General features: G+C 55.0%; 1 protein-coding gene across 2 annotated transcripts in view; it reads right to left on the reverse strand.

The window, feature by feature from the left end:
• Positions 1-26,535, reverse strand: part of CCDC102A (coiled-coil domain containing 102A) — a 51,333-nt gene that overhangs the window by 11,260 nt on the left and 13,538 nt on the right. For both annotated transcript variants that reach the window (XM_038368704.2, XM_038368705.1), the window contains exons 2-8: positions 17,795-18,822; positions 12,154-12,371; positions 10,299-10,407; positions 9,496-9,612; positions 4,387-4,596; positions 2,415-2,585; positions 464-567 (exon numbers count right to left, since the gene is read on the reverse strand). In XM_038368704.2, coding sequence (XP_038224632.1) covers positions 464-567; positions 2,415-2,585; positions 4,387-4,596; positions 9,496-9,612; positions 10,299-10,407; positions 12,154-12,371; positions 17,795-18,394 — 1,529 coding nt within the window. In that variant the 5' untranslated portion in view covers positions 18,395-18,822. The remainder of the gene's footprint in view (positions 1-463; positions 568-2,414; positions 2,586-4,386; positions 4,597-9,495; positions 9,613-10,298; positions 10,408-12,153; positions 12,372-17,794; positions 18,823-26,535) is intronic.

A 26,535-nucleotide genomic window follows, 5' to 3' on the forward strand; every position in this document is an offset into this window, starting at 1 on the left:
AGATCTAGGGTGCAGTCAACTTGGGGTAAGTGACTGGCCCTTTGGGACAGCGATCAACCTGAATATTACTGTGATTTTTGGTGCAAGGGACCACCTATCACAAAGACAAGCTTAGCTGGGCAGCCAGACAGATCGGAGTGCCCACGGGGACTGTTGGACTCCATGTTACGGCTGTTACAGTGCTTGAGGAGTTAATACTTGAGAATTAGTTGGTGAACTCTAAGTATAAAACTCAGCCAATTTGGGATTTGTGCCCTGCTTCCTAACAGTCTCCCCTGAGGTTAATAACCGCGCTCTTGAGCCACACTTGACAGCTTCACCTTTCAGTCTTTCCGCCCCAACTTCCAACTTCATCTTGCCCATCTTTATTTCTGTCCTTCCTGTCCTCCCACGTTCCAATCTCTGTCCCTCCTCAGGTCTTGTCAACAGGGACTCCGTCCTCCCCAGCCCTGCTTCTCCTCACCTGGACTGCAGGTGCTCCAGTTGCACTTGGAGGTTCTCGCTTTGTTCTGTCTGCTCATCCAGGGACCTCTGCAGTTTCCGTGCCTGGTTATGGGCTTCATCAAGCTGCAAGATGAACAGAAACACAGCTGTCTTCGCTGTGTGCAGTACCCATCGTCCCCAGTCACTGCCACCCACAGGGTTTGTAGGACAGCCCAGTGATCTGAGACGAGAGGATCAGATGTAGGGCATAATTGAACAGGATGGAGGCAGCTCTGAATTTCCTGGATTCTGTGGGTTGGCATCTGGTATATTTCTTTTCTGCCATTCTCTCGTTACTGTTATGGCAGTGCTGACACGAGACTGGCCGTGAGCACTGACCATCTCTAGGTCATTGGTTCAAATCTGACCCAGACTCAAAGCCATTACTCTTTGATGGCGGCCGGTGACAGGCCCATGTGACAAACATTGCCTATACCACGTCAGCAGCAAAACCAAGCTACCCTCTCACCCCTAGAAGTGGCCGCACCAGGCCAGCACTGCGGTGCGCTGGCTGTTCATCCACAGAACAGGTGCAGTATGGCCAGTGGCACTAGATACTTTCCCCACAATGTACCACGCCTGGCCTGGTGGGGATTGCTCTGGGGGTGAGCAGGGAATTCATTCTTTATACCTATCCAACCCTTGCTAGCAAGAAAGGCAGGTAGCGACATGGACACTGAGTTACTCACTAGGAACTGGGCTGAGTTCCATCAAACTCGTTTCACACAAGGCCGTCATCTATCAGATAGTAACTTGCAGTCACTTCCAACCTAGGCAGGAGATGAGGTGGGAAAGGCTCTTTACCTCATTAGCCTAGCTCCTGAGCCACTCAGTCCATCACATTAATACTTAATCGCCTTTTCTGGTTCCATCTTAGCACCTTTGAAATGTTGCCAGGGACTATGACTAAGTGCTTGGCCTGCCCTTTCAGTAGGCCAGGACTTCCCAGCGGTGTGCTTAGATGCCCCTGATCTTACTTGCAGGGGAGCTGCTGTGACAGTGCTATGGGAATAGGTTCCTCTCACTGGGAAAAGGAAATGTTGATAGTTTGAGAGGTTCTGATCATTGGACATCTATATGTCTCTGTGTGGGAGGCAGTGTGGCCTAGTGGATACAGCACTGGACTGGGATTCAGGAGACCTGTGATTCTATCCACAGGTCTGCCCCGGGCCTGCTGGGTGATGTTGGGCAAGTCTCCGTGCCTCAGTTTCCCCATCTGTAAAATGGGGATAATGATCCTGACCTCCCTTGTAAAGTGCTTTGAGCACGACTCGTGAAAAGCGCTCGATAACAGCTAGGTGTTAGGCTGCCTACCTGTGGTTTCATAAAACCCTCTCACTGCGGCATCCCAGACATTATGAATTTTATCCTCCCAGCCCCTCTGGGCTGTGACCAACTATCAATATCCCCATCACAGGTCGGGGGATGCAAGAAATTAAGTGCCGTGCTCAAGGTGACCCAGGAACCCAGCTCTCCCCCAGGGAAGCGGTGATCCTGCATCTCCAGACTGGCTGCCTTTCTGGAAGAGACGCTTTAGCCATGCGCAAGTTGCTGGGCTCCACACAGGGGTAAGCTAAGTGAAACTGAATGGCCTGTGATACACAGGTCTGACTAGATGGTCTTATAGTCCTTTCTTAACCTCTCTGAAACGATGTCTCCCCTGAGTCCCAGCTCAGTGCCTTTGTGCCGTGAGAGGACGTTTAACTGCAGTTGTTGCCACGACTGAGTCGCCATGTGCCAGCAATGGCCTCACCATATTACCTGGGCTACCACTCCATTTCCCTCTGCTCAGAGCAAGGAGCGATCTGCAGCATCTGCTGGTCAATGGTGACATTTCAACGGCTGCTCCAATTTTGGGCTGGGTGCTAAAAACCCTCCCCTTGTCCCCGAGGCCAGGGAGTGACGGGCCAGGGTGTGTGCCCCAGACTTGCCTCATCCTCAGCCTGGGCCAGCTCCTTCTTCAGCTCCTCCACCCGCAGACGCAGCTTCTTCACCTCCCCCTCGTGCTGCTCCACCCGGCGGTTGGCGTGCGCCAGCTCGGCCGTCTTCTCCTGGTACTGCTTCTTCAGCTTGCTGTGGATGTGCTTCAGGTCGGCCAGCTCCTAGAAGGGCCGTGGGAGGGGTTAGGGTACAGGCAGTGCCAGGGTCTGCAGGCTGGGGCATAGGTCATTCAGGATGGGCTAGCCAGCCATTGAATTAGTAATCTGCCCTGCTCTGGCCTCTTTATCCAAGGAGCTGAAAGCACTGAACAAACACTAGTGCATTAAGGCTCCTATCAGCCCTGCTAGAGGGCTAAGTATCGTCTCCCCCCTTTTACAGATGGGGGAAGTGAGGCAGAGAAAGGGGAAGTGACTTACTCAGGGTCAAACAGCAGGGAATAGAACCCAGGAGTCCTGAGTCTACCTGAACCACTGCCCCTCCTTCTTACTTCATCTGAAAACCGTATTACCCCAGGGCTCTCCAGGTTGGGGGGGGGGGGGCGTGAACAGGTTTCAGCAGGTTGCAAGCACTAGGGAGAGAGGTTATTAGAGAAGGGCAGAGAATCATTAATATAAGGGCTTTCTTTATGGCTAGAGGAGAGGGGCACCCCAAAACTCTGTCTGGAAGAGGTCCAAGCCCAATGGTCTCTAGTAATGATAGATAGATAGGAGTGAGCAGAGCTCCCACCGGTGCTACTGGGGTGATCGACCTACTACTGCTTTACACTGCCAGAGTTGTCACTGAGGGGTTAGACTGAACCTTCACCCGCATCTCAAAGCGAACTCAAACATTGATTTTTGAGATTCCTAAATTCAGGAGACTTCCCCTCCCACAAGCTCTCCAAATACCAAAGTAGCACAAACTCCAGGATTTCCACCCAGCTGAAGCCAGGAAATGCTGATGTCCAGTCCCTTATCTCCACCAGAAAGGTTTGGGAGAATGACCGTTCCAGGGGAATTGCTAGTGGAGGTCACAGCTACACCTGGACAAAGCCACCTTCATTCCTTTCCCATCGGCCCACCCACAGGGCTGGAAATATGACTGACTCTCCAGGTGAGGAGGCACCCGATAACGGGTGAACCTCAAACAACAGGGGATTTTGCTTCAGACATGCAGCCCGAAAGGTGCATCCAGAGCTTATCTGAGTTGCTGCTTATAAACCTCTCCGGCTGGAAACCTCAGGACTGGATCGTCTTGTATTTCAGCAGCTCCTCTCCAGAGGCAGCCAGGACCAGGTCATGCAGAAACACATGGACCTTGACCACTAATGGGGGAAAGGTTAATGGAGCTGTCTCACACCTCACAGCAGCAAATGCCAGGGTGGGTTTTTATTTACTTGGATCTAGTTCTTCCATCCCTAAAACCATGTGGGTTTTACGTCCAGGGTAGCAGCCTCCTTTCCTCCCTCCCCCAGCAAGGACACTGGGTGCCCGAGCCCAAGACGCACGTAAAGCAACGCCCAGAAACCCGCCATGATCACTGTGTCTACACCTAGCCTGACTCTGGGCAATGACAGGAGGTGTCACGGCTTCTCTCACTGGATGCAGGTGGCTAGGTTCCTCTGATCCCCTTCCCACCTCTCCCCATTGTCCTCTTGGTGAGATCCCAAAGAAGCGGAGAAGCCCACAAACACCGTTTGGACTCCTGAGCTTGAGCTAGAACCTGGGCACCCTGCCCTGAGGTCTCTAAGGAGGACACGGAGGTTGGGATGGAGCATGGAGATGGGTTTAATGGCCAGGATCCTAGAGCCAACTGGGGTGTGACTGGGAGCATTCCTGGCTCCAGATGCTCTCTAATATCAAAGGGCCCAATTCATCTCTGATCAATGGGGTTTCCCGAGGCAGGAATTTCCCTCCAAGGCTTTCCCACCATGGTCGCTAGCTGTGCCCCCACTGTTACTGACGCTCTGCCCAACAGCCTCACCTTGTTCTTCTCAAAGAGCTCGGCCTGGATGGTTTTGAGGTCAGTGTCCAGCGCGCTGGCCGTCTGCCGGCGCTTCCGGGCCAGCACCTCCTCCAGGTCCTCAATCTGTGCCCGCAGCTTCTTGTTCTCCCGCTCCAGGTTCAGCTTCTCTGTCTCCAGGCGCTCGCGCTTCCCCCATTCCGCCGCGTTCTCCGCTTGCAGCCGCTCCATCTGGGTGATGGGGTGGGGACACACACACCATATAAAACCAGGCGGTCATCGTGTGTCAGGTACCAAAGGGCATCGTGGGGAGCCCACAGCTATCCCCTGTCTGAGAGCGATGCCCCCCACGCCACCACGGCTCATCAGCAAGGCTAGAATCCAAGGCCTGCAATGCACACCTTAGTTGAAGTGGAAGAGGCCGACTCCTTTGGCTGGTGGCAGTAGTAGACTCTTTTCTCTGTGAGCCAGCCAGTAGAGGGAGATATGCCCACACCTCTTAGCCAGTGGTTAAGGTAACATCCTACACGCAGTAGCGCAACTCCAGCCAGAGCTGACCTCGGGGAAGCTCACCAGGGGTTCTCCATTAAACTGGGTGTATGGGCGAGAGTGAGTAGACCCAGCCAGCTGCTGGTCCATTGGGTACTGGTGTCAGTACCCAAAGGATGGATGGGACTCAAGACATCTCAGTTTGGACACTGACAGGGATGAAGCTCCTCGTCTCCACCCTGCTACGCCGCAGCATACAGGGCAGTCCCAATCAGAACCAACACCAAAGCAAAGCCCCCTTTCTCCCAGTGCTGGGCCCCTCCATACAGCTCCACCAGGGGTCCTCACTCCTGACTCAGTCACTGCGGGTCTAAGCCTCTGCACCCAGCTCTACCAAAGTCCCTCCTTGCTGACCCACAGCCCTCTCTGCTAGCCCAGCCCGGCTAGCAGCTCTGCTGATGGATCCAGTCCTGACCTGCAGCTCCCCCTGCTGTTCCAGCCTTGGGCCCGCACATTTCTCTGCCAGCGCCTGAGTCCTGGCTACACCAACCCTCATGGGGCTGCCAATGCATCTCAGTCTTGACCTGCAGTGCCCCTGCTGGCCCAGTGCTCTGCCTCTTTCAGGAAGATACGGCCAACTAATCTATTCAGTGGTGGCTTTGTGATGTGCAGACTAGGGTGGGGATCAGCCCCTTTTGTTCCCTAAATTCAGCCAAGCTTCGCACCTCACTGCCCTATGTGTCTCCCTCCCTCAGCTCTGTGCCTTTCTCCACACTCCTCAAATGCCTGGAATCCTTTCTGCCATACGCCAAGCACGCCCTGTCTCTTCCAAGAAACCATCAAAGCATTCAAATCCCACTGGAGAGATCCTGCTCTGAGCAGCTTGCCCTTGTCTCGTCTTGTTGGTGTTCACTGGTGCCTTTACATCATGCAGCCGTTGGGGCGGGGACTAGGGGGGAGGGATAGCTCAGTGGTTTGAGCATTAGCCTGCTAAACCCAGGGTTGAGAGTTCAATCCTTGAGGGGGCCATTTAGGGATCCGGGGCAAAAATCAGGGATTGGTCCTGCTTTGAGCAGGGGGTTGGACTAGATGATCTCCTGAGGTCCCTTCCAACCCTGAGATTCGGTGAACTGGCAGTGATCTGCTACTGCTGGACACGTACAGGAGGCTCTAAAAATGATTGGTAGAAAGAGACCCAAAGCCGAAAGAAAGGCTGTCCTAGTGGCTGGGCACCAACCGGGCACTCAGGTGATCCGAATTCAAGACCCTGCTCTGCCATAGACTTCTTGTGTCTCTTATTCTGTCTGTACAATGGAGTAACAGCCCTGCCCTACATTAAATGCCTGGGGTGCTCAGACAATGGAGGGCTGTATAAGTATTTGGGCATTTGACTGGTCCCAAAATAATTGGTCAATTGAGCAGCCAAACAAGGTAAAAAATGGTCAAGCATTTTAGAGCACCGATTTATTAGAACAGAAACAACAGTAACAAAAAAGAGTGAGGGTTTATGGCCTCCAGCAGGCTTCACCTTAGATGAATACTGATGCCTAATTACAAAACATAAGTGACTGAACCGAGTTATTTTAACTCGGAAAAATGCAAAACAACGATTCGAAGTGTTAAAGAAGGAAAGCACAGCCCCACCTGGCTGGGGAACTACTTCCTTCAGGGCACTCTTGCTGCAGTACCTGACAATATTTGACTGTGGTCAAACAACAGGCAATCGGCTGACCACTCACTTGACCAGCTTGGCAAGCCTACCATGTACCACAGATAATCATCCCCCTAAGTCAGGATTTGTACTGTGTTTCCCAGAAGCTCACGCTTCAGTCAATTGCACCAGTCAATCCTGCCCATAAATGCAGGCTGAGATGCCACTGTGGCATTATGCCTCATATTCTTCAAAGTAATATTATTATACGATATGGTTATGGCAGAACGGTGATGTATTTTATGTGAGATAAGGCATGTGAGAGGTCATTGAAAAGGTTATGATTTGCTGAATACGGTTATCCAGTTTGTATGCATGTATTGTTTTGGTATCTGAAGTTAGGAATATTGTCTCTGCATCTATTTATTACAAATGTGTTTACACCTGGGGAATACCCACTAGGCAGAATGCAATCAGTCTAGATGGCTGGCTGAGAAGGGCCATTAGGGACATAGGCGCCGACTTCTACTGGGGCCGGTGGGTGCTCGACCCCCGTTTGCCCCCTGCCCCGCCCTGACTCCACCCCTGCCCTGCCCCCATTCCAACCCCTTCCTCAAAGTCCCCGCCCCAACTCCACCCCCTCCCTGCCCCTATTCTGACTCCTTCCCCACATCCCCGCCCCGCCCCCGCCTCTTTCCCGCCTCCTTCCCTGAGCGCGCCATGTTCCCGCTCCTCCCCGCTCCCTCCTAGAGCTTGCTACAGCTGTTGGGCAGCTGCAAGCGCTGGCGGGAGCGGGGACGCAGCGTGCTCAGGGGAGGTGGCGGAGGAGGAGGAGGTGATGTGAGGTGGGGCGGAGGGGGGCGAGGAGCTTGGCTGCCAGTGGGTGCAGAGCTCCCACTTATATTTCCCTGTGGGTGCTCCAGCACCTATGCTGGCACCTATGATTAGGGAGAACAATAGGTCTTAGAAGATTCTAATCTCTCACCAGGAAACCTTCCTGGGGAGCCTTCCTGAGGACGCTCCAAACAGCCTGACTCATGACTGCTATGGCCCTTCAGAGCCATGTGACCAAGTCACCCAATATTGGACTCCATCACAGAATTTCCACTGAAAGGCATGGGAACTAAAGTAGAGACAAAGGATTCCTGCCATATGCAAAAACTATTTTAGGCAGGAAAGTGACATCATTGTGGTTCTCCTTCATTGACTCCCTGTCCAAGATGACTGCTGGAAAAACCTGAGAAACAAGGACTGAACTGGGGGAGAAGTGCTGAACCCAGGCTAGAGGGCATTCTAGCCTGTGAAAGGAATACCTGGGGTTTTAAGCTGAAAGCAAGTGAAGCTTGCCCTCAAGAATCTCTGCAAACTGCATAAATGAACAATTAGGGTGAGCATTTGCTACTCGTATTCAATTTCTTGAGTATGTTAAGCTTAGATTGTGTTTTTGTTTTATTTGCTAGGTAATCTGCTTTGATCTGTTTGCTATCCCTTATAATCACTTAACATTGGTCTTCTATAATTAATAAACTTGTTTTTATTTTGTCTAAAACCAGTGTGTGGAAATCATAACTTGGGGCAGAAAGCTGTGTATATCCCGCTCCCCACACTGAGGGGGTGAATTTCATGAGCTTGCGCTGTCCAGTTCTCTGTGAAGCGCAAGACAGTACAATTTTGGGTTTACCTTTCAAAGGGGGGTGTGCACTTGAGTAACTGGGCAGTTCTTTAGCTGAGCCTTCCCATACAGAGCTGATCTCAGCATCTGTGTGTGTGGCTGCAACTGGTGTGTTCCTATCTGCATGTGTGCTGGTAAAGTGCAGTCTGAAGCCTGGGAAAGGGCTTGGCAGGTTTGCCACCACAGTACAGTGTATAGGGAGCCCAGGCTGGTGGGTCGGGGGGCTCAGTGGTACCCCAGTTTCAGGTGGCACCCCTGGGGAAACCCATCAAAGCTGCCTAAGGGATGTGGCTGCCTGTGACAAAGTCCTGGGAATCAGCAACTGAACCAACACTCTGGTCACCATTTAACCTATGAGGACCTCAGGAGGGAAAGATTAAGAAGAGAAGTTCCTGATTAGCAGATCAAATTGCGGCTAGGTAGCTAGTGAGCTAATTAGTCCCTTAACAAGGAGACTGAATAAAAAGAGAACAGGAAGAAAGTGCAAGTGGGGAGAAGCACAAGAGAGGGAATGGCTAGGAGGGCCTGAAAAAGGGGAGTTCTCTGGGAAGAGACACCTTTTCATCCCCCCTTTTGGAGAAGGAGTAATAAAACCAGATAACACTGTGACAGCACTAGTGTGTAAAAGGTGGTAGAGTGAGACCCTGTAAATCAGGGGTGGCCAACTGGAGCCTGAGAAGGAGCCAGAATTTACCAATGTACATTGCCAAAGAGCCACAGTAATACATCAGCAGCCTCCCAGCAGCTACCCCCATCCCCACCCCCAGTGTCTCCCACCTGCCAGCAGTGCCGCTGATCGGCACCTAACCCTCCTTCCCACTGTGATCAGCTGTTTTGTGGTGTGGAGGAGGCTCGCAGGGGGGAGGGGGGGCGCATAGGAAGAGGAGCAAGGGCGCAGCAGACTCAGGGGAAGGGGCGGGGGTCTTGGGGGAAGGAGTGGAATGGGGCTGGGCCTGGGGCAGAGCTAGGGGTTGAGCAGTGAGCACCCTGGAAAGTTGGTGCCTGTAGTTCCAGCCCTGGAGCTGGTGCCTATCCAAGGAGCCGCATATTAACCACTGAGGAGCCACATGTGGCTTCGGAACCACAGATTGGCCACCCCTGCTATAAATGAACGACACAGTGGTATCTTCATAAGGAAAGATCTCAGAGCGCTCTGTGCAGAGCCAAGAAGACGGGAGGCATGGGTACCCCGTCACAATGCCCAATTCGCATTCATCTTCCTGCAAACTGGGCTTCCAGAGATCTTCCGGAAGCTTTGAAAATCTCAGCCATATCCAGGAGAGGCCGCATTCCTCCTGCACACCCCGCTCGCTCTCACCTCCGTGCGCAGCTCCGCTAGCTTCTTGTCCATGCTTGAGCGAGCCCCCAGCTCGTCCTCCAGGTCCTCCGAAATCCGCCCTAGTTCATCCTGGTGGAGCTCCTTCAAGATGTTTAGCTGTGGGGAGACAGATGCAGAGCAGTCACCACAGCCCCCGGGCTGTGAACCAAGCTGGCACCAAATCATGGACTCACACAGAGCGGGAAACAGGAAGCAGCTTGGGACTGATTTAGACCCAGAAGGGGGCAATGGGTTAGTTGTACCCAAGGGCATTCAAATCCACTTCTCAACTGGACCCACCTGTGATGCGACAATCCGTGCTGGCAACCCTCCCTCTCCCGCACATCTGCTATGGCCTTGCGCAAATAGCATATGCTGGTCATCGGCACCTCAGACTGGGCTCAGAATCACTGCACATGGCAGCAAGGAACGTCCACTGCACTAACCCTGTCTGTCCCTCCCAGTGCTTTGCAGCTCAGATACTATGGGCATGGCTGACTACATACCTGACCAGATTGATGGTGAGAATTCACTAGAGTAGAGCATCCGTGCAGCACGAGGAGGTTTTCCTGGAGCAGGGGCTCCCCCTAGTGGATATCAAGTACTAATGGTCTCAGGGCACGCAAGACGGAATGAAGGGTGTGATGGAAACAGCCCCCCCCACCTCCCCATCCCGCAGCACGGGCTGAGTTTTCGGCCACGTCAACTGGGCAGGCCTGTGTGCCATCGCTGCACACGAGCACCCTTCAGGGCGTAAGGGGCCCCCCGCTCCTCTCCAGGGTCACAGAGATGAGCTCGCCCACCTGCTTCAGCACTTCCTGCTTGTTTTTGTTCAGCTCCTCGTACTTGATCTTCCACTGGCTGAGCTCGCCCTCCAGCTTCTCGATGTTCTTGCTGAGCGACAGCTTGTCCCTGGAAGAGACAACAGGGAGCGGGCTCTAGCAGGGCTGAGGCGAGGACAGGCTCCAGCCGCGGGAGTGTCCACTCCATTCCTGGAGGGGAGGCATCTTTTGGAGGACACCTTAAAACCATAGCTCTGGCCTCTCGTGGCCATGAAAGGCTGCAGTCGCCACCACGGGGTGATTCCACTGCTGCTCAGTGACTTGTGGGGGAGAGACTGTTTTCTCCCACGGGCCCCAGAGAGCTTCCAGCTATATGGGCTGAGTGCTAGAGAAATCCTTTGGCCCTTAAAGCATTCAGGTAAGCTCCTCAGCTGGCATAAATCAGCCAAACTCCATTGACTTCAGTGGAGCTAGGCGGCTTGAGAGCAGCTGAGGACCTGTGTTCCGAAACGGAGCTGGGGCATCGGACAGGTGGGAGGGCCATGAGGACGAGTGACCGGGGGGGAGGGGTGGGAGCAGAGAGGAGTGAGCAGGAGGCGGGGTCGTGGAGGGAAGAGGTGGCGCGGGAGCAAGGCTTCGGGGAAGAGACGGCACAGGGGCAGGGCCTCGGGGAGAAGGGAAGGAGTGGCGCGGGGGTGGGGCCTCGGGGAGAAGGGAAGGGGCAGCGTGGGGGCGGGGCCTCGTGGGGAAGGGAAGGGGCAGTGCGTGGGTGGGACCTCGGGTGGAAAGGAAGGAACGATGCATGGGTGGGACCTCGGAGAGAAGGGAAGGGGTGGTGCGTAGATGGGACCTGGAGGAGAAGGGAAGGGGCAATGCGTGGGTGGGACCTCGGGTGGAAGGGAAGGGGAGGTGCATGGATGGGACCTCAGAGAGAAGGGAAGGGGCAGTGCATGGTGGGACCTCGGGTGGAAGGGAAGGAACGATGTGTGGGTGGGACCTTGGGGAGAAGGGAAGGAACGGTGCGTGGGTGGGACCTCGGAGAGAAGGGAAGGGGCAGTGCGTGGTGGGACCTCGGGGGGAAGGGAAGGAACGATGTGTGGGTGGGATCTTGGGGAGAAGGGAAGGGGCAGTGCGTGGTGGGACCTCGGGGGGAAGGGAAGGAACGATGCGTGGGTGGGACCTTGGGGAGAAGGGAAGGAACAGTGCATGGGTGGGATCTCGGAGAGAAGGGAAGGGGCAGTGCGTGGTGGGACCTCGGAGGGGAGGGAAGGGAAGGGGCGGTGCGTGGGTGGGACCTCGGAGAGAAGGGAAGGGGCAGTGCGTGGGTGGGACCTCGGGAGAAGGGAAGGAACGGTGCATGGGTGGGACCTTGGGGAGAAGGGAAGGGGCGGTGTGGGGGCGGAACCTCGGTGGGAAGGGGTGGCAGACAGGGCCACGGTTCTGGCGCTGGTGACCTCCCCACTGTTAGGGAGCTTCCACTGCTCTCATACTGAGTGCACTGCAGTCCAGGTGACGGGTTTAATATTTTTCCCAGATGCCTGCTTTGATGCTGGGTTTGGTTTGCACAAACCTGCCCTTTGGGTTGATCCATGTGGATTCACACCCTTTGCGTTTTGGGTGCAAATGGCTGCCCCAGTTCAAAGCAAGACTCTGGAAAGCACCAAGCGTCCCCTGATCTCAGGCTGAGACCACGCACTGGGCAGCCGGGCCACGTGGGGATGGTTTGAGGCTGCACTCAGATCCTCTCGAGAGGTTCACAAACCGTATGGAACCTGAGGCAGGTTTCAAGTCCAGCGCTTAGCTGCCAAGGCTAAATATGAGCCCCCCGGCCTGCCCTGGGTGAGTGGGCAGGAAGTGATGTAACAGGAGCACTCACTCCCGCTCCTTGAGCAACACTTTCTGGGACTCATCCAGCCTCAGCTTCAGTGCAGTCACTTTGGTGGCATCTTCCTCGATGACGCTCATGTCCTCCCAGAGCAGCCGGTTCCTCTCTGGGCGGGTGAAGGACGTCCGGACGCTGACTGAGCTCCTCTGGTCCCAGCACTCGGGCCCGTCCTGTTTGCTCTTCAGGAGGTTTTCCAACAGCTCGAACTCCTGGAACAATGCGGAGGGAGAGGGAGAAGGAGGATCGTCAACAGCACGACCACGCTCCCAAGCCATTCGGGTTTTCGAACATACAGAATAGATCCTGCGATAGACACAGCCATCCAGGCACTTCCTTGTCACCTCCCCAATAGTCTGTCTCGTCGGGAACCACCTTAGCCCAGCTCCTACCGGTCTGGCCCGGCAAGCCCCTTTTCTGAAAGAATTGGCCCACCAAGGTCCTTGCTCAACTGGGTCAATGCCTCCTGCAGTGTAGGAAACCCAAGGCCAAAGGAATATGGGCACCAGGCTGCAGGAGGACATGTGGGCTGTGCTAATACCAGGGGTATAAATAGTGCTTTGGGAGCCAGATCCTCAGCAGGTGGAAATGGGGGCAGCTCCACTGAAGTCATCTGAGAAACATCAGTTTACACCAGCTGAGGATCTGGCTCCATGTCTTCAAAACACCAGTGATCGCATGAATCCTCCCAACCACCCCGGCCAGGTAAATCCCATCCCTGGTTTACAGCTGGGGCCCAGAGATGTCACCTCTGGGACTTACTTAAGGCCAATGAAGGAGTCAAGTGTCCAAGGAGGGGGTCCAGCACTCAGGAGTTCCAGCTCCTGCTCCTACACTCCAGCAACTGGGCCACACCACAGGTGGGTGAGGATACGCTTTCATCCTTGCCTGCTATACGTAGTGGCCTATAACCCTTTCCCCTCACACCTCCCCCCAAATCTTTTGGGCTGACATTTTGTCATGCTTCCCCTGCCCCGAGATGGACTTCTTTTCTTTTAGAAAGGTTAAAAAAATAGTTTTTTAAGTATCTGACCATGAAACATGAGAGTTCTTCAGCAATCAAGAAACATCTCAGAAGCATTTTTTGTGCTTGGGTAACCCGCAAGGTTTGGAATGAATACTTCAGATGTGGCACACATGTAGCCTTCAGCTAAGGGACAAAGGCCTGGTCTATGCACAAAGCTGACCCGAGATACCGAAGGGGTGATTTTATATGTTGTTAAAATGGGGCAGCTGTGTGTGTGGACACGCCGATGTCAGCTTGAACCTTCTGGCTTCTTTTGGTTTATAATGGGAACAAACTCCACAGGGTGCGTTTAAAAGAGCAGGCTGGGTCGGATGTGGAGCTGCTCTGTAATAAGTTACGAACACCGTACACCAGTGTTGCCAATCTCAAGGGAACAAAACCCAGGAGTCAGATCCCCCCGAATCATGAGATTGGCCCCACAAATCATTAGACTTTTATATTATCATCAAACCATGTTTTTTCAGGCTGTCTTTTGACTGTTTAATTCCCCTCTACTCCGCTGGCTACGTGCGTCAGGTAATATCAGGCTGAGAAGTCAATGCACAATTCACACCTCTCCCTGCCTGCTCACTTATCCTCTCCTCACCCGAGCTAGGGGAACTGCCATCCATTTCCTGTTACTGTCCTGGTTCCCCTGTGGCTTGTGCCCTTCCCCAGACCCAGCAGCACCAACTCCCTGTCTCCCCCTCTCTCCTGCCTCCCACTGCCCCCCAGGCTTCTCCTCTGCCCAGATCCCGAGTCGAGAAGTCCCAAGGCAGCGGGAGACAGGGGACCAGGCCCCTGGACCTGGCAGCAGCTTTTCCCTCATGCCCCCTCGACTGCCTCCTGCTGTCCCAGGACCCACTCTCTGCTTTGGGGTCATGCATGAAGACTGGGCTCAGCTGCAGGGCAGGTCTGAGTCCTCATCCCCGAGCCCTGAAAATCAGAGGAGCTTCTTGTGCTTTCACAACAGCTCCCGCCGCAGGCACCAAACTCTCAACATTTATTTTTTGAGCACTTGTAATCCTGGAACACTGTCTTCCCCTGGCTGCTCGAAGGGACGCCCCTTCCCCACTGCTCCCCCCAGCCTGGGGGAGTGGCCATCTTATCTCCTCCATCTCCCACCCCAATCCTCTGCAACCCCCCCAACCTCCCTTCTGCCCCCACATCCTTCTCAGCCTTCCTCCTTGCCTTCCCACCCCACCCCCCGCCTCCCCTGCTTCCCTGCGCCCCGAGCCTCCCTCCTGGCCCTACATTCCCCTGTCCCCAGCCTCAGAAGGGACTGTTTATGATGATCTAGTCTGAGCTCTTTTCCTAGCCAGCTGCCCCTATTCTAAAGTCCCCCTTGAATCTTTCCTCAACCCATCTTAATAATGGCATCTGAAGGGCCCAGGCTGCAGGCACCATCCATTCCTTTCCGGGGGCATGATAGACACCCAAGCAGCTCTGGCAGCCAACGCTGGCCTCCAGCCCTGCACACTGTATGGAGCACCACTGCTCTTTGAGCTCACAGCCCCAATGGAAAGTGCCCAAACACGGGCGTTTCTTTAACGACGCCACCCCCACTTAAGCCCGTCTGTAGTGCTTTTTGTCAGTAGAGCTCCAAGCGCTTTACAAAGGAGGTTAGTTTCATTATCCCCATTTTACAGCTGGGAAAACTGGGGCACAGGAAGGGGAAATGACTTGCCCAAAGTGGCCAAGCAGAGAGTAGAACCCTGGTCTCCTGAGTCCCAGCCCTGTGCTCTAACCCCTAGGCCAGTAGTTTTCAAAAAAAATTTCTGGCGACCCAGTTGAAGAAAATTGTTGATGCCCACAACTCAATGGAGCTGGGGCAGGGGGTCGGGGTGCGGAAGGGGGTCAGGGCTCTGGGCTGGAGGTGCAGGCTCTGGGGTGGGAATTGGGATGTGGGGTTTCAGGTGCCGGAAGGGGCTCTGGATTTGAGGGGAGGGTCTCAGGTCTGGGGCAGGGGATTGGGGCACAGGGTTGGGGCGCGGGGTTACCTCTGGTGGCTCCTGGTCAGCGGCGCAGCCGGGGAGCAGAGGCAGGCTTCCCGCCTGTCCTGGCACCACGGACTGCTCTGCGTCCTGGAAGCGGCCAGCAGCAGGTCTGGCTCCTAGGTGGAGGCATGCAAGCGGCTGCATGCGGCTCTTGTCCGCAGGCACTGCATCCACCCACCTCCCAGCTCCTAGGAATGCAGAGCCGGTGCTCAGGGCGGGGGCAGCGTGCGGAGCCCTGTGCCCCCCCCCCGCCACCTAGGAGCCGGATCTGCTGCTGGCCACTTCCAGGGCACAGCGCAGTGTCAGAACAGGCAAGGACTAGCCTGCCTTAGCCGGGCAGCACCGCCAATGGGACTTTTAATGACCCGGTCGGTGTTGCTGACCAGACCCGCCACGACCCAGTGCCTGACATTCCACCACCCAGTTCTGGGTCACGACCCGCAGTTTGAAAACCAAGGCACTAGGCCACATTGCCTAAAATGCATTTTTTTGGATTCTGCACTGCTTGACTGTACAGAGTCCAATCAACATATTGGCTTCACACTGTTTGAACATAAGGAAATTAAATGCAAAAACCTATATTAACCACATGTCACGCTTGAGATTTTACATACCCAGGTGTCGGGTGATTCTAAATTACGGTCGCCACAACCTTTGCATCTCTGTCACATCACTCAGATCTAGAAAGGCATTCAAATGAACACCCCACCCCATACAGAATTGGAGGGGAAACGCCGGGGCAAGTTACAGTTGCTGTGGGAACTGTATCGTTGAATGTTCTGATTTTTGTGCCTGTACAATCATCAGCTCAATGATCCATTCAAACAGGCCTTTGCGTCTAATTCACAGCACCATGCAAGTGCATTTCTTTTGATACAGGCCATCTGGCCCTTTGAAGAGGGACAATCCCTATTAATTTTTTTGAGCAAAATATCTATTATTTTTCACTCTGCTCCTGCAAGAAACAATCCCAACTGAGTGCATTTCAGTGGAGTGGTAATGACTTTGTTTTTTACCCCAGATACCACTATGAATAGCTTCCAAACGTTGGCAGATGAAACCTGGCAACCCACGCATTCATGGCAGGGGACAGTAACTGGAGATTTGCCATCAGATATCAGTATCACACCCCGAGGCTCCAGCACAAAAGAGGAGGCAGCAATCTGACAAGCAGGACACACAGCTGGACAGCTGACCTGATGCTTTTTTGTAGATTCCTCCCTGTCTCTGGAGGAGGAAGGGACCAGGGCGGGGCTGGGGTGGTGGTGTCTGGTAGACTAAGCAGGATGGTGGGATTAATCTAAACTCAAAGCAAGGGAGCATGCTGAGCTGTCCTGCCCCAACTGGCCACGTGCTCTCTGTCTGCCCAAGGGTGGAAGAGAAGAACAGCCAGGATCTGTTTTGCAGAGGCACAAAACTCCAGTCTGGGGTTTCTCCTCTGGCTGCCCTTCCAGATCTCAAGACACTGTGGCCGTTTATGTCAGCCTCCAGCTGGGAGAGGCCTCCCTTATGGCTAGTGGGTTAGGTGGATGAAAGGGGATAGTTTGGATCAGGTGTCTGCCCCCCCCCCAGGACACGCTCAGTGATATAGCCCCTGGCAGGAGGAAAACCCGGACTGGAGTTCTTGCTCATTTCGGAAGGGACTCGGGGCACAGCATTGCCTCTGGGAGAACTTCATTTCTACCCCCACCTGGAATGGGGTTTATGTTTCAGGTCTGAGACATCACGGTGCCAGGTGCAATGGAAAATGCTAGGTACACCTGCCGTGGTGCAGACGAACCTGGAGCAGGCCCTGGGTAAAACCACTAGGAGACCTAGCCCAACACAGATTTCCTCGCCACGTGTGAGTGAACTCAGGATAATCCCCAGCTGGTGAGGATCCTGAATTTGGTCTCTCTGGCCATCTGGGTAGAGAGGAGAATCTCAGCTGGGTCTTCTTAGCATAGACGTGGGGCACAGGCACGAAACCACTGACTCCTCTAGCAGGGACAGGGCTGGTCCCTGATGACCACAATGCAAATACATTTGCTCCTCGACTGGAAATGTTACAGCTTGTAAAATCCCTGCTGGTCCCACCCCAGAGCTCCCCAGCTAGCCAGGGAAGAGAGGGTCCTAGCACAGGGCTGAGCAAGGGGGAGACTGGGAAGGGAAACAGGGGACAGAACCACCAGGGCGCATATGAGTCTAGCCTGCTTTGAAAACAAACACGCCTGGTTCTGAGAGCGAACGTCACTCCCAAGGCCTGTGGAAGCTCTTTCGGGGGCGGGGGGTTAGTAGCCAAGGAGAAGGGGCTGGTTATCTAACTGGTGATACTGTGTTCCCACCCCCATCGCTGGCAAGGCAAAGCTTGTACTCGGCTCTGTCCACAGATCTCAGGACGCTTTACCCACAGGCTGATCATACAGACCCTCCTAGTCACAGATGGGGAAACTGAGGCACGGAATATGGCACGGACTTGTCCAAGATCACCCAGCTGGCCAGGGACTGAGCCCACAACAGAGCCCTGGTTCCCATTCCAGTGCCTTGTCCATTGGATCATGCCGGGTCTACCTGCGAGCGCATCCATTTGCCCATGAACGTGCCCTGCATGCATTGGGGGGTGATGGAAACCTGTTCCCTTCTGCCCCCTCACCTTGTTTTTACTCAGCTTATCGGAGCCCACATCCCGCACGGGTTCCTGTTCTTGGGAGCCCTCGTTCTCCTTCTCTGAGGCCACCCTGTTGTCCAGCTCCTTCTCCCGCTCCTCCTCGCCCTCCCCTTTCAGCCGTGCCACCTCCTTGCCGAGCTGCTCGTTCTCATTCAGCACCTCCTGCCGCTCCCGCTTGAGGCTGGTCAGCTCCTTGGTCAGGGTCTCCAGCTTCTGCCGCAGCTGGCGCACCTCCTCCCGGGCCTTGTTGCGCTCCGCCCGCACCTTGCTCCACTTCTCCCGCCAGTTGGCAGTGCAGTCCGACCACCAGCGCATGGTCTTCTCCATCTGGGCCGCCCGGGCCCGCGCCTCCTCCAGCTCCCGCAGCCGGAGCTCCTCCCGGCTCTCCCAGTCTCCATCCAGACACACGGCGCCCAGCAGAGGGAGCTGGGGGGGCCCCGGCGAGGGCGTGCCACTCTTCGGGGTGGGGGGCATGGAGTCTGGCAGGCTCATCGTCTCGGGCTGGGCGCTGCCGAGGATGTTGAGGAGGCTGGTCCTGGAGAGCTGAGGGGAGTCTGCCAGGCGCGAGCTGGTGCTTTGACTCATGGCGGCTTAGGGGCAAGCCCACCTCTCAGATTTTGGGTTATAGCAAATGCTCTCTCATCTACTGCCACTGGGCAAACGGTGGGGAATGCTGGACCCAGACTCGCTGTGCACAGACATGCAATTGGGAGCAGTTACAGCCTTGGATCAAGGGGAGCCCTATCTATTGCAGGTCAGAAACAGGCCAGGCATGATGGGCTGAGCAGCCAGACCCCCTCCAAAAGGTGCATCAGACGAAGAAGGGCAGACATGATCCAGCCTCTGCTGCCTAGCCGCTGAGAGGCACAGCAGATGGCACCCCAGCGGAAGGGAAACGGCCTGCTATCTCCTCACTGAGAGGCAGCTGAGGCCCGTCATGCTCTTGCTTTCTTGGGTGGGAGACGCTTTTCTTGCTGGGCTAGTTTCTCAGGCGACGAGATGATCCTGGAGCCCTGAAAGGAGGAGGAGAAAGATGAGATGTACAAACAGCTGCTTGTTCCTCAACCCAACCCAGGACTCTGCACTTCTCATGTCACACCTCACGCTCCGGAAGCAACATCCGCGATGCCTAGCTTTGGATTGATTGAAGGGGGGGGCCTATTGAGGGGAAGGGCAAGACGCCACTTAGCACCAAACTGGGCACCATGGGAGAGAGGACAACTGGGAAGGGACACACTGGTGCTTTGTTGCTTCTGTAGTTGACACTGGGAAATGCTGCAGCTATTAGAATCATAGAATCTCAGGGCTGGAAGGGACCTCAGGAGGCATCTAGTCCAACCCGCTGCTCAAAGCAGGACCAATCACCAACTAAATCAGCAACTAGTCACTGCTTCAGTTCTGATCCCGGCTAGCTGTTCACTAAGACCCCAGGCCAAAAGAATCAGGTGATTCTGGTTGCCTCAGGTTTTTGGAGGCCCAACTTGAGACATCTTGAAGGAGGCTGATTTCCAGAGGGTGGGTGCTCGGCCCTTTCTGAAATCATGCCCCTTTTGGGCATCTCAAATGGGGCATCCCTGATTGCTGGTCATATTTGAAAACCACATTTTCAAGCGGCTACTAAATTTGGATATCCAAAATGAGATAACTAGAGCATCATTGCGAGGAGGTTCCGAGCAACCACAACTCTGGTGGAAGCCAATGGGAGTTGTGGGGAACTCAGCTCCTCCAAACACCAGCCCCCAGGTGTCTCCAGCTGGACACCGAAGAGAGGCCCCCCAAATTGGGAGCCCCCTGGTGAACGTGTTGATCTAAACTCTCCTGGGGTTCTAATAGTATGGAATGGAATTTGGTTTTGTCTCACACTCTTCACCCCAAAGGTCTCCTGCAGCGATTTCCATAGGGATGATACCATGGACTAGGTAAACTTCATGCTGTTTCAGCCCCAGAGGCTGGACTAGATGACCTCTTGAAGGCTCTTCACCCTATGTTTCTATGATTCTATACAGGACAACTTGAGAGTATTAACATTTGCTCTCTCAGTAATTTCCAGTGTACACGTTAAAACGTGCCAACCCTGCCCACCCTGCCTGGAATCTAGAAACCCAGCTATCTCCTTTCTACTCCTTCCACCATCAACAGTAAAGATCCTCCAGTCAGAATTGAGCCTGCAATTCTACTGATGTGCAAACCAGAACAGAACCTTATTCACCTTCCCAGGCTAAGAAGAGTAAAAGTTTATGTCAACAGAGTAGACACAAAGGGAGATGATCAGTCATAGATTTCAAGGCGGGAAGAGATCATTTTGATTATCTATTCTAGCCTGACTTCCTGCATTACACAGGCCAGAGAATTTCCTCCAGCGATTCCTGCAATGGAGGGAATTATTCTTCTCTCCAGCAACTTGTGGTTAAGCTAGAACATGTCTTGTCGAAAAGCATCCCATCTTGATTTAAAGACTCAAGTGATGGAGCATCTACCCCATCCCTTGGCGAGCTCTCCCAGTGGTTAACTACATTGCAAAAGATTTCCAATTTGAATTTGTCTCTCTTCCAGCCGCTGGATCTTGTTTTTCCTTTATCTGCTCCCTAATATCATAGATTTTTATAGATCACCATCAAGTCGCCTCTTGGCCTTCTTTTTGTTAAGCTGCTGCGTAAAGAGGTGTCTTTTCTGCACAGTCCCTTTTCTGACCCTCGCTGGAATCTCACAGTTTGCACCCATCTGCCAGAGCTTGGCCACCGAGCTGCAAATGTTTCTTAGAAACGCCTTCGCAGAGCTTCCAGCGGCACGTGTGTTCAAGTGGAGTCGTACTGCATTCCACTGTGCAGCCAGGACTAGGGGGCCCAGGCCGGGAGTTGGATCAAGCTCCAGGGGGCGCAGGGAAAGCAGCGCTTGGGCGAAGAATTCTCAGCACACACACACACACACACAGAGGAAGCGTGCACAGCGAGCTGGGCGAGCGAATGCAGACGGATATAAATAGAGCAAGCGAGAGAAGCATACATGTACAGGAGGAATTGGCAACGCCAAGGTGCAATTTGGCTCTAGCGAGCCTGTTATTAGAGGCAGCCGTACAGCATCTCTGCTGGCAGGGGTGAGGCAGGGACAGAGACCTTGCTCTTTAAGGCAAGGTGGGCTGCAGCTGGTAGGCTGTGACGTGTCTCTGGAGGGTCGGGTAGCCTAGCCCATCTGGGGATGAAAGCCTAGCTAACATGCTGGAAAGTGGATTGCTATAGGGGGCCCTCGCTAAGCAGAGATCTGTGCTTCTCTCTCTCTCTCTCTCTCTGTGGCTGGGCCCCAGGACTGGTGCACGTGTGATGGGAAGGGGGACAGGCTAACCACAGAGAACGGAGGGGCCTTTGGAAATGGGAGTGGGGGAGGGAGGCTGGATTCACGGCCAGTTTGGAAGCGTCACTCCAGCCAAATGCCAGAATCTCCCCTGACCTGGTGAGGGAGGACGCAGTTCAACATGCACGAGTGAGGCAGGGCAGGGGACGGTGGGGCTCAGCAAGGGCTCTGATCATGAACTCTCTCGCCTTCCCTCCCTCTTCACCTCTCCCAGCCGATCCCAGCCATAGTCTGGCATTGCTCTGTTTCACTGTAACCAGGCCACTGATGAAAGCAACCCCCTTTTCCCTGGGGGTGGCATTGTAACGTGCCCCGGAGAGGTAGTACTGGCACCTCAGGGACAGGAGCTCTTAGCGCCAAGCCCCGTCCCACAGCAGGATTTGGGCTTGCTCCCAGCATTCATGCTGCAACGCAATAGCTGTGGCGTAGGCCTGCACCCCTTTACCAAGATGTCGTATCGAGGATCCTGCTCCCCATCTCTGGTGGCTGTCCAGGTGTAAGTTGAAAAGCTCATGGCTTCAAAGGGCCCAGAGGCCATAAACCGTCCCACCCCAGCGCCATACAGCGACGGCGCAGGGTGCCACGATCCCTTTGCAATGCGCCGGTGCAGCAGGAAGGTCACCGTAGCGCGATCACAGGTTTGTGCCCACGGGAGAGTTGTGCAATGGTGTTTCCTTAGGGGGTGTCCTGCTGCAATAGGGAGGCTGGGGTCCACCTGTGGAGAAGCCACCAGTGTGCTGAGCGACTGCTCTCATGCAGGGCATCCTCGCCTGCCTGAGGGGGCCATTTCTGCACTGCAAACCTAGGGGTAAATGATGGGGATTGTGGTGGCTTTGTGAGCTCACTATGAAGGGAAACAAGGATACTAATTCCCACTACAACAGTCAATGGGCCTCACCCCAGCTCGGCCTGGTCATCCCCAGCCAATAAGTGCCCGCTCCACCCAGCTCACCCACTGAACAGCTGGGGACGCCATGGGAAAACCCAGCAGCCTGCTCCAGAGAACTTGGGTCTCTCCTCATGGCTCCATCATAGTGCGCTGCCCCCACCCGGATTCCTCATGGGGGGGCACAGCTGTTGCACAAACCTGCCCTTCCTGCAACGGGTGCACCCTCACATTGCTCCTCATGCCCAGTTCTCCACTCCGTGCTACGCCCCAGCAAACCCCGAGATGTGTGGCCCATGTGGGATGGCCAAGTCCTTGGCCAAGCCCTGAGGATGCCATCCATCAGCCATATTTGATCCCTTTACTATGTCCCCTGCCCCAATGTGCCAGCTGAACAGCACAGGATGGGACCCCAAGGAAGTCACTGTTCAGCAATGCCAAGCGCTGCCCGCACCACAGTGCCCTTAGGCCAGAGCGCTCCATCTCCACAGCACCCCAGGCCTGGCCCACCCTTTATAGGGAGCAGAGTCCTCAGAGCCCCCGGGGCCACACGTTCTCTGCTCTTCCCTTAACCACCACCGCTGCCCCTCTAGGCCCCAGTCCAGCACAACCATCCCCCTGGCTGAGAAGAGCCGGGAGCAAGCTTCTGTGCCATTCAGGTGAGGGGAGGATCCAGGCTCACCCGCCCTGGGCACTGAGAGAGATGTAGTATTTATGTAGCTCTCTCAAACCCCCAGGGCAGCCTCCCTTATATTCCAGGCCCCCCCAGCCACCAGTTACAAATGCCATTGAGGAAATCCAGCAGCAACCCCACACACTGTAAGGGCAGCTGAAGGGAGCAGAGGAAGTTCCTTGCCCTCCCTGGACAGCACTTTGTGACCCAAAGACCCTCCAGGCCACCAGGACCGGGCTCTTCCAGTCCGGAAGCAGGGGAGGGGAGTGCATTCCAAAGGGAAGGGGTCGTCATGGAGAATCCTAGTGTTGGCACCCCAGCTGATCTCAGTGTGCTGGGGTAACGGGCAGCCTCTCAAGCAGGGAGACTAAGCCTCTGAGCGCTCTACAGGTCGGAGCCAACACCTTGAAGCCACCCAGAAGCCAACATCCAGAGCAGGTCACAGAGCACTGGTCTACGTGCTTGCAGCAGGACAGCGCTTCCCACGTGGGCAGCGGCGCTCTGCGCTAGCTCGAGTGGCTTCAAGGTGCATCCCCAGGCAGAGCACATGGCCGGCGCCCAGTCTCCCGGTGTTAGACACAGAAGCAAGGAATAGTTCCAGGCTCCTAGCCAGCCAGAGGCAATCGCCATTGAACTTGGCTGCAGCTCCGGGCACATGACCGCTCTCTGATCCCTGAAGCCACTTCCACTGGCTCCTCACCCCTACTTCCCTGGGCTGAGAAAACCACAGCTGCTTCCCGCTGCCCTCAGGAACCCTGCTTCGCGTTTACAGCCAGGCCCGGAGACCAACACGTCGGAGTTTGCTGCAGAGTCCCTGGCTCCTCATCCCTCCCCAGAGCTCGTGGCACAGGCCACCGGGCCATGGCTGCGGCAACACGAGGACAGGTAGAGTCAGAGCATCGCAGCCTGGCTCCATCCGTCAGGGTCCCTCTGGTCACAGGAGGCTGGCTGTGCGCATGCCCTCAGCTTGTCCTACAGCATCTTCTGGACCAAATCCTGGCCCCAAAGGAGTTGGTGGGAATCTTGCCATTGACTGCAATGGGCATCCATAGCATTTCCCTCGACACTAACTCACTCTTTTTCTAACCCCACCTCCACAGCTTGTTTCCATGCCCTGGCAACATCTCAACTCCAGCACAACCACTTCTTCCTCTCCGCCCGCCCTGGCTCCCTGCGATCTGTCCAAACCTCGGCTGACCAGATCCGCTTTCCCCAGGTCAGCCCAGGGAATCTCTGCACTGGCTTCCCTTCCTCTTCCTCTGCGCCTTGGAGAGGCTTCAGGGCTCTTCTCTCAGGTCCCCCTTTGTAACCTCCCACGCCCTAGGCCCCAGCCGCGCCCCTCTCCTCGCTGCTCCCAGCGTCTCCTTCTCCCATGCTCGACTTCGTGCCTCCATCCCAAGGCCAGCAGGAAGAGGCCAGATCCTCAGCCGGTGTAAATTGGATTGGCCCCAGTGAAGTCTACAGAGGGAAGCGAAGTCAATAGGTTCACTACACCTGAGGGTCAGTGCCGATGGTCGGTGCTGTACCTCTGTGCTCCCTTGCCTGCAGCATCCAGTTCCGGCTCCAGATGACTAACGATCATCGGCTTTCCTCAGCGTCTTCTTTCCTTTACCTCCCTCCCTTTCTCCCCAGTTTGCTCTTCCCCTCTATTCCTCTCTCTCGTCCCCTTCTATTCTGCATACTGCCCCATCACCATGGCATCTGAGCCCCCTTCCCCGCCCCCGTCTACTTTCACCATCTCTTTGCTCACACCTTGGCCATAAAGTTCTTTTACAGAGTTCAGCTGAACCAGGCTCTTCTATGTGGCTTTCACCCTGCCCCCCGCTCCCTCCCTGTCTTCCAGCGCCCCCAGGATGCCATGGGAGGGGCTGCTAGGGAAGGGTGCACTTGTTAAGTCTGGGGGCATAAATCACTGGAGGTAATACAGCAAGGAAGGAGCAGTCGGAGGGTGAATAGGTCTCATTCAGAGTGTGGAGATGGCAGCAGGTGGCTGCGGAGGGAATTGCAGTAAAAAATGAAGCCATATTCTCCCTAACAGGAATGTGCCCAAGGAACATCAAAGCCAGGGATCATCCAGAGCAGGGAACGCGGCTCGCCAGGACACTCACGCAGGGAATGCCAAGGGGAGCCAATCTGGGCTTACTAGCCCGTGGGTTCAGAGGCTGGGAGAGCGACTTCTGGCACAAGTGGATCTTCTATTGATCCAGATGCTAGATCCAGACTCGGGGGCTGAGTGCGAATCCTGCCACTAGTGGCCCAGAGGATGGATACGCCTGCTCGCAGCAGCTGGATACTGATGCTCCAGTGTGGATCCCTCACCAAGCATTTACAAACCCAGCTATCGCTGACATGCCCCAAGCTGCTCTAGCTGGCGGTTACACAGCGATGCTCAGAACAGCCAAAGGTTCATCTGTCTCCCCCTTCCTCCCTTGCTGCCCCGGCAGGCCCTCCGATCTCTGTCATCCCTAGGCAGGGTGGGCCGCACTCCCTTGCCACCCCAGCGGCCAGGCACACTGAGCACCTGGCTGTGCCCATGCCGCAGAGCCGGTCCCAGTCTCGGGCCAGGGCCTGGCGAGCTGATTGACGGGTGAGACACCACCCGCAGGACACCCCAAATGCTGGTCGCAGTGCCTCGCCCAGGGAGAGGAACCCCCAATTTACCTGCAGGAACTCTGCTCCAGCCTACCCCCTCTCCCCTTCTCACCCACTTCAAACACTTCAGTAAGTTAATTCATTAACTCCTCCCTCTCCCCAGCTCTCCGGAACAGCTGTCACAGCACTGTCTGCCTCTGTCCAAAGAACATACCCAGATAAACTCTCCCAACCTCTGACCCCCGCTCTCCCCAGCCCATTAAAGCCAGGCATCTGGCCACTCCCACAGCAACCCTCCCCAAACTGACTCTATGCCCTCACGTGTGACTCGTGCAATGAGTGTGGGGGTTCTCTGCTCAGCTTCTCCCCCCAGGTCCTGTCCTGCTCCCCCTGAGATCAATGGGGCTTCTGACTTCAGTGGGAGAACGGGATCAAAGCCCAAAGGCAGGGGCACAAGGATAAGGCTTTTCCTTATTTATAACAGGTACATTGCCTAGCTCTAGCCTTTTCATTCAAGGATCTCAAAGCGTTTTGCACATCCCCTGCGGGACAGCTAAGGTCACCAAACCCCAGAAGGTCTAGGGAGATTATCTGCCTAGTGCTTCCTAATTATCAGATCTCTGGATTGCCCCATCATCCTTGGTGTTGCCCAGGCAGCTCACACAAGCTGATGCTGCATCTTTATCGCTGTTCTACAGCTGGGGAAGCAGAGGGTGAGGATGATTTGCTCTGGACAACACAGCAGGTAAGTGGCAGAGCCAGGAGCTATGATTGAATATGGCACCTGTCACTGCAGCGTCCGAGTGCATCTCACAGAATGTAGGCCAAGAGCCTCACACATCCCCCAAACTAGGAAGAGAACCCAGGATTTCAGTCTCCTGGGGTCTGCTCTGTGATTGATGATGGAGCGGGAAATAATGATCTTGGAAACATGTACAGCCCCATCCCACCCCGAGGAGCTCAAAGCCCATTACAGACAGATACGGAACCAAGTTTCCCCACCCCCTGCTGCATTGGGCAGTATGATCCCCTTCGTAATGGGGAGGAAATAGAGGCACAGAAGGGGGGAAATGACAGCCGAGGGAGACGTGAAGATACCGTGCAGCTTGTGCAGGGAGAGGACACGGGGTTTAAATCAAACATCCCGTTTCCTGCCCTGCGTCAGCACAAACATTCAGCTCGCTAAATAAATCCAACATGCCAGAAGGACATGGGAGTTTGCGGTAA

The sequence above is a fragment of the Dermochelys coriacea genome, chromosome 12 (assembly GCF_009764565.3).
Source record: "Dermochelys coriacea isolate rDerCor1 chromosome 12, rDerCor1.pri.v4, whole genome shotgun sequence".
Taxonomy (NCBI): Eukaryota; Metazoa; Chordata; order Testudines; family Dermochelyidae; genus Dermochelys; species Dermochelys coriacea.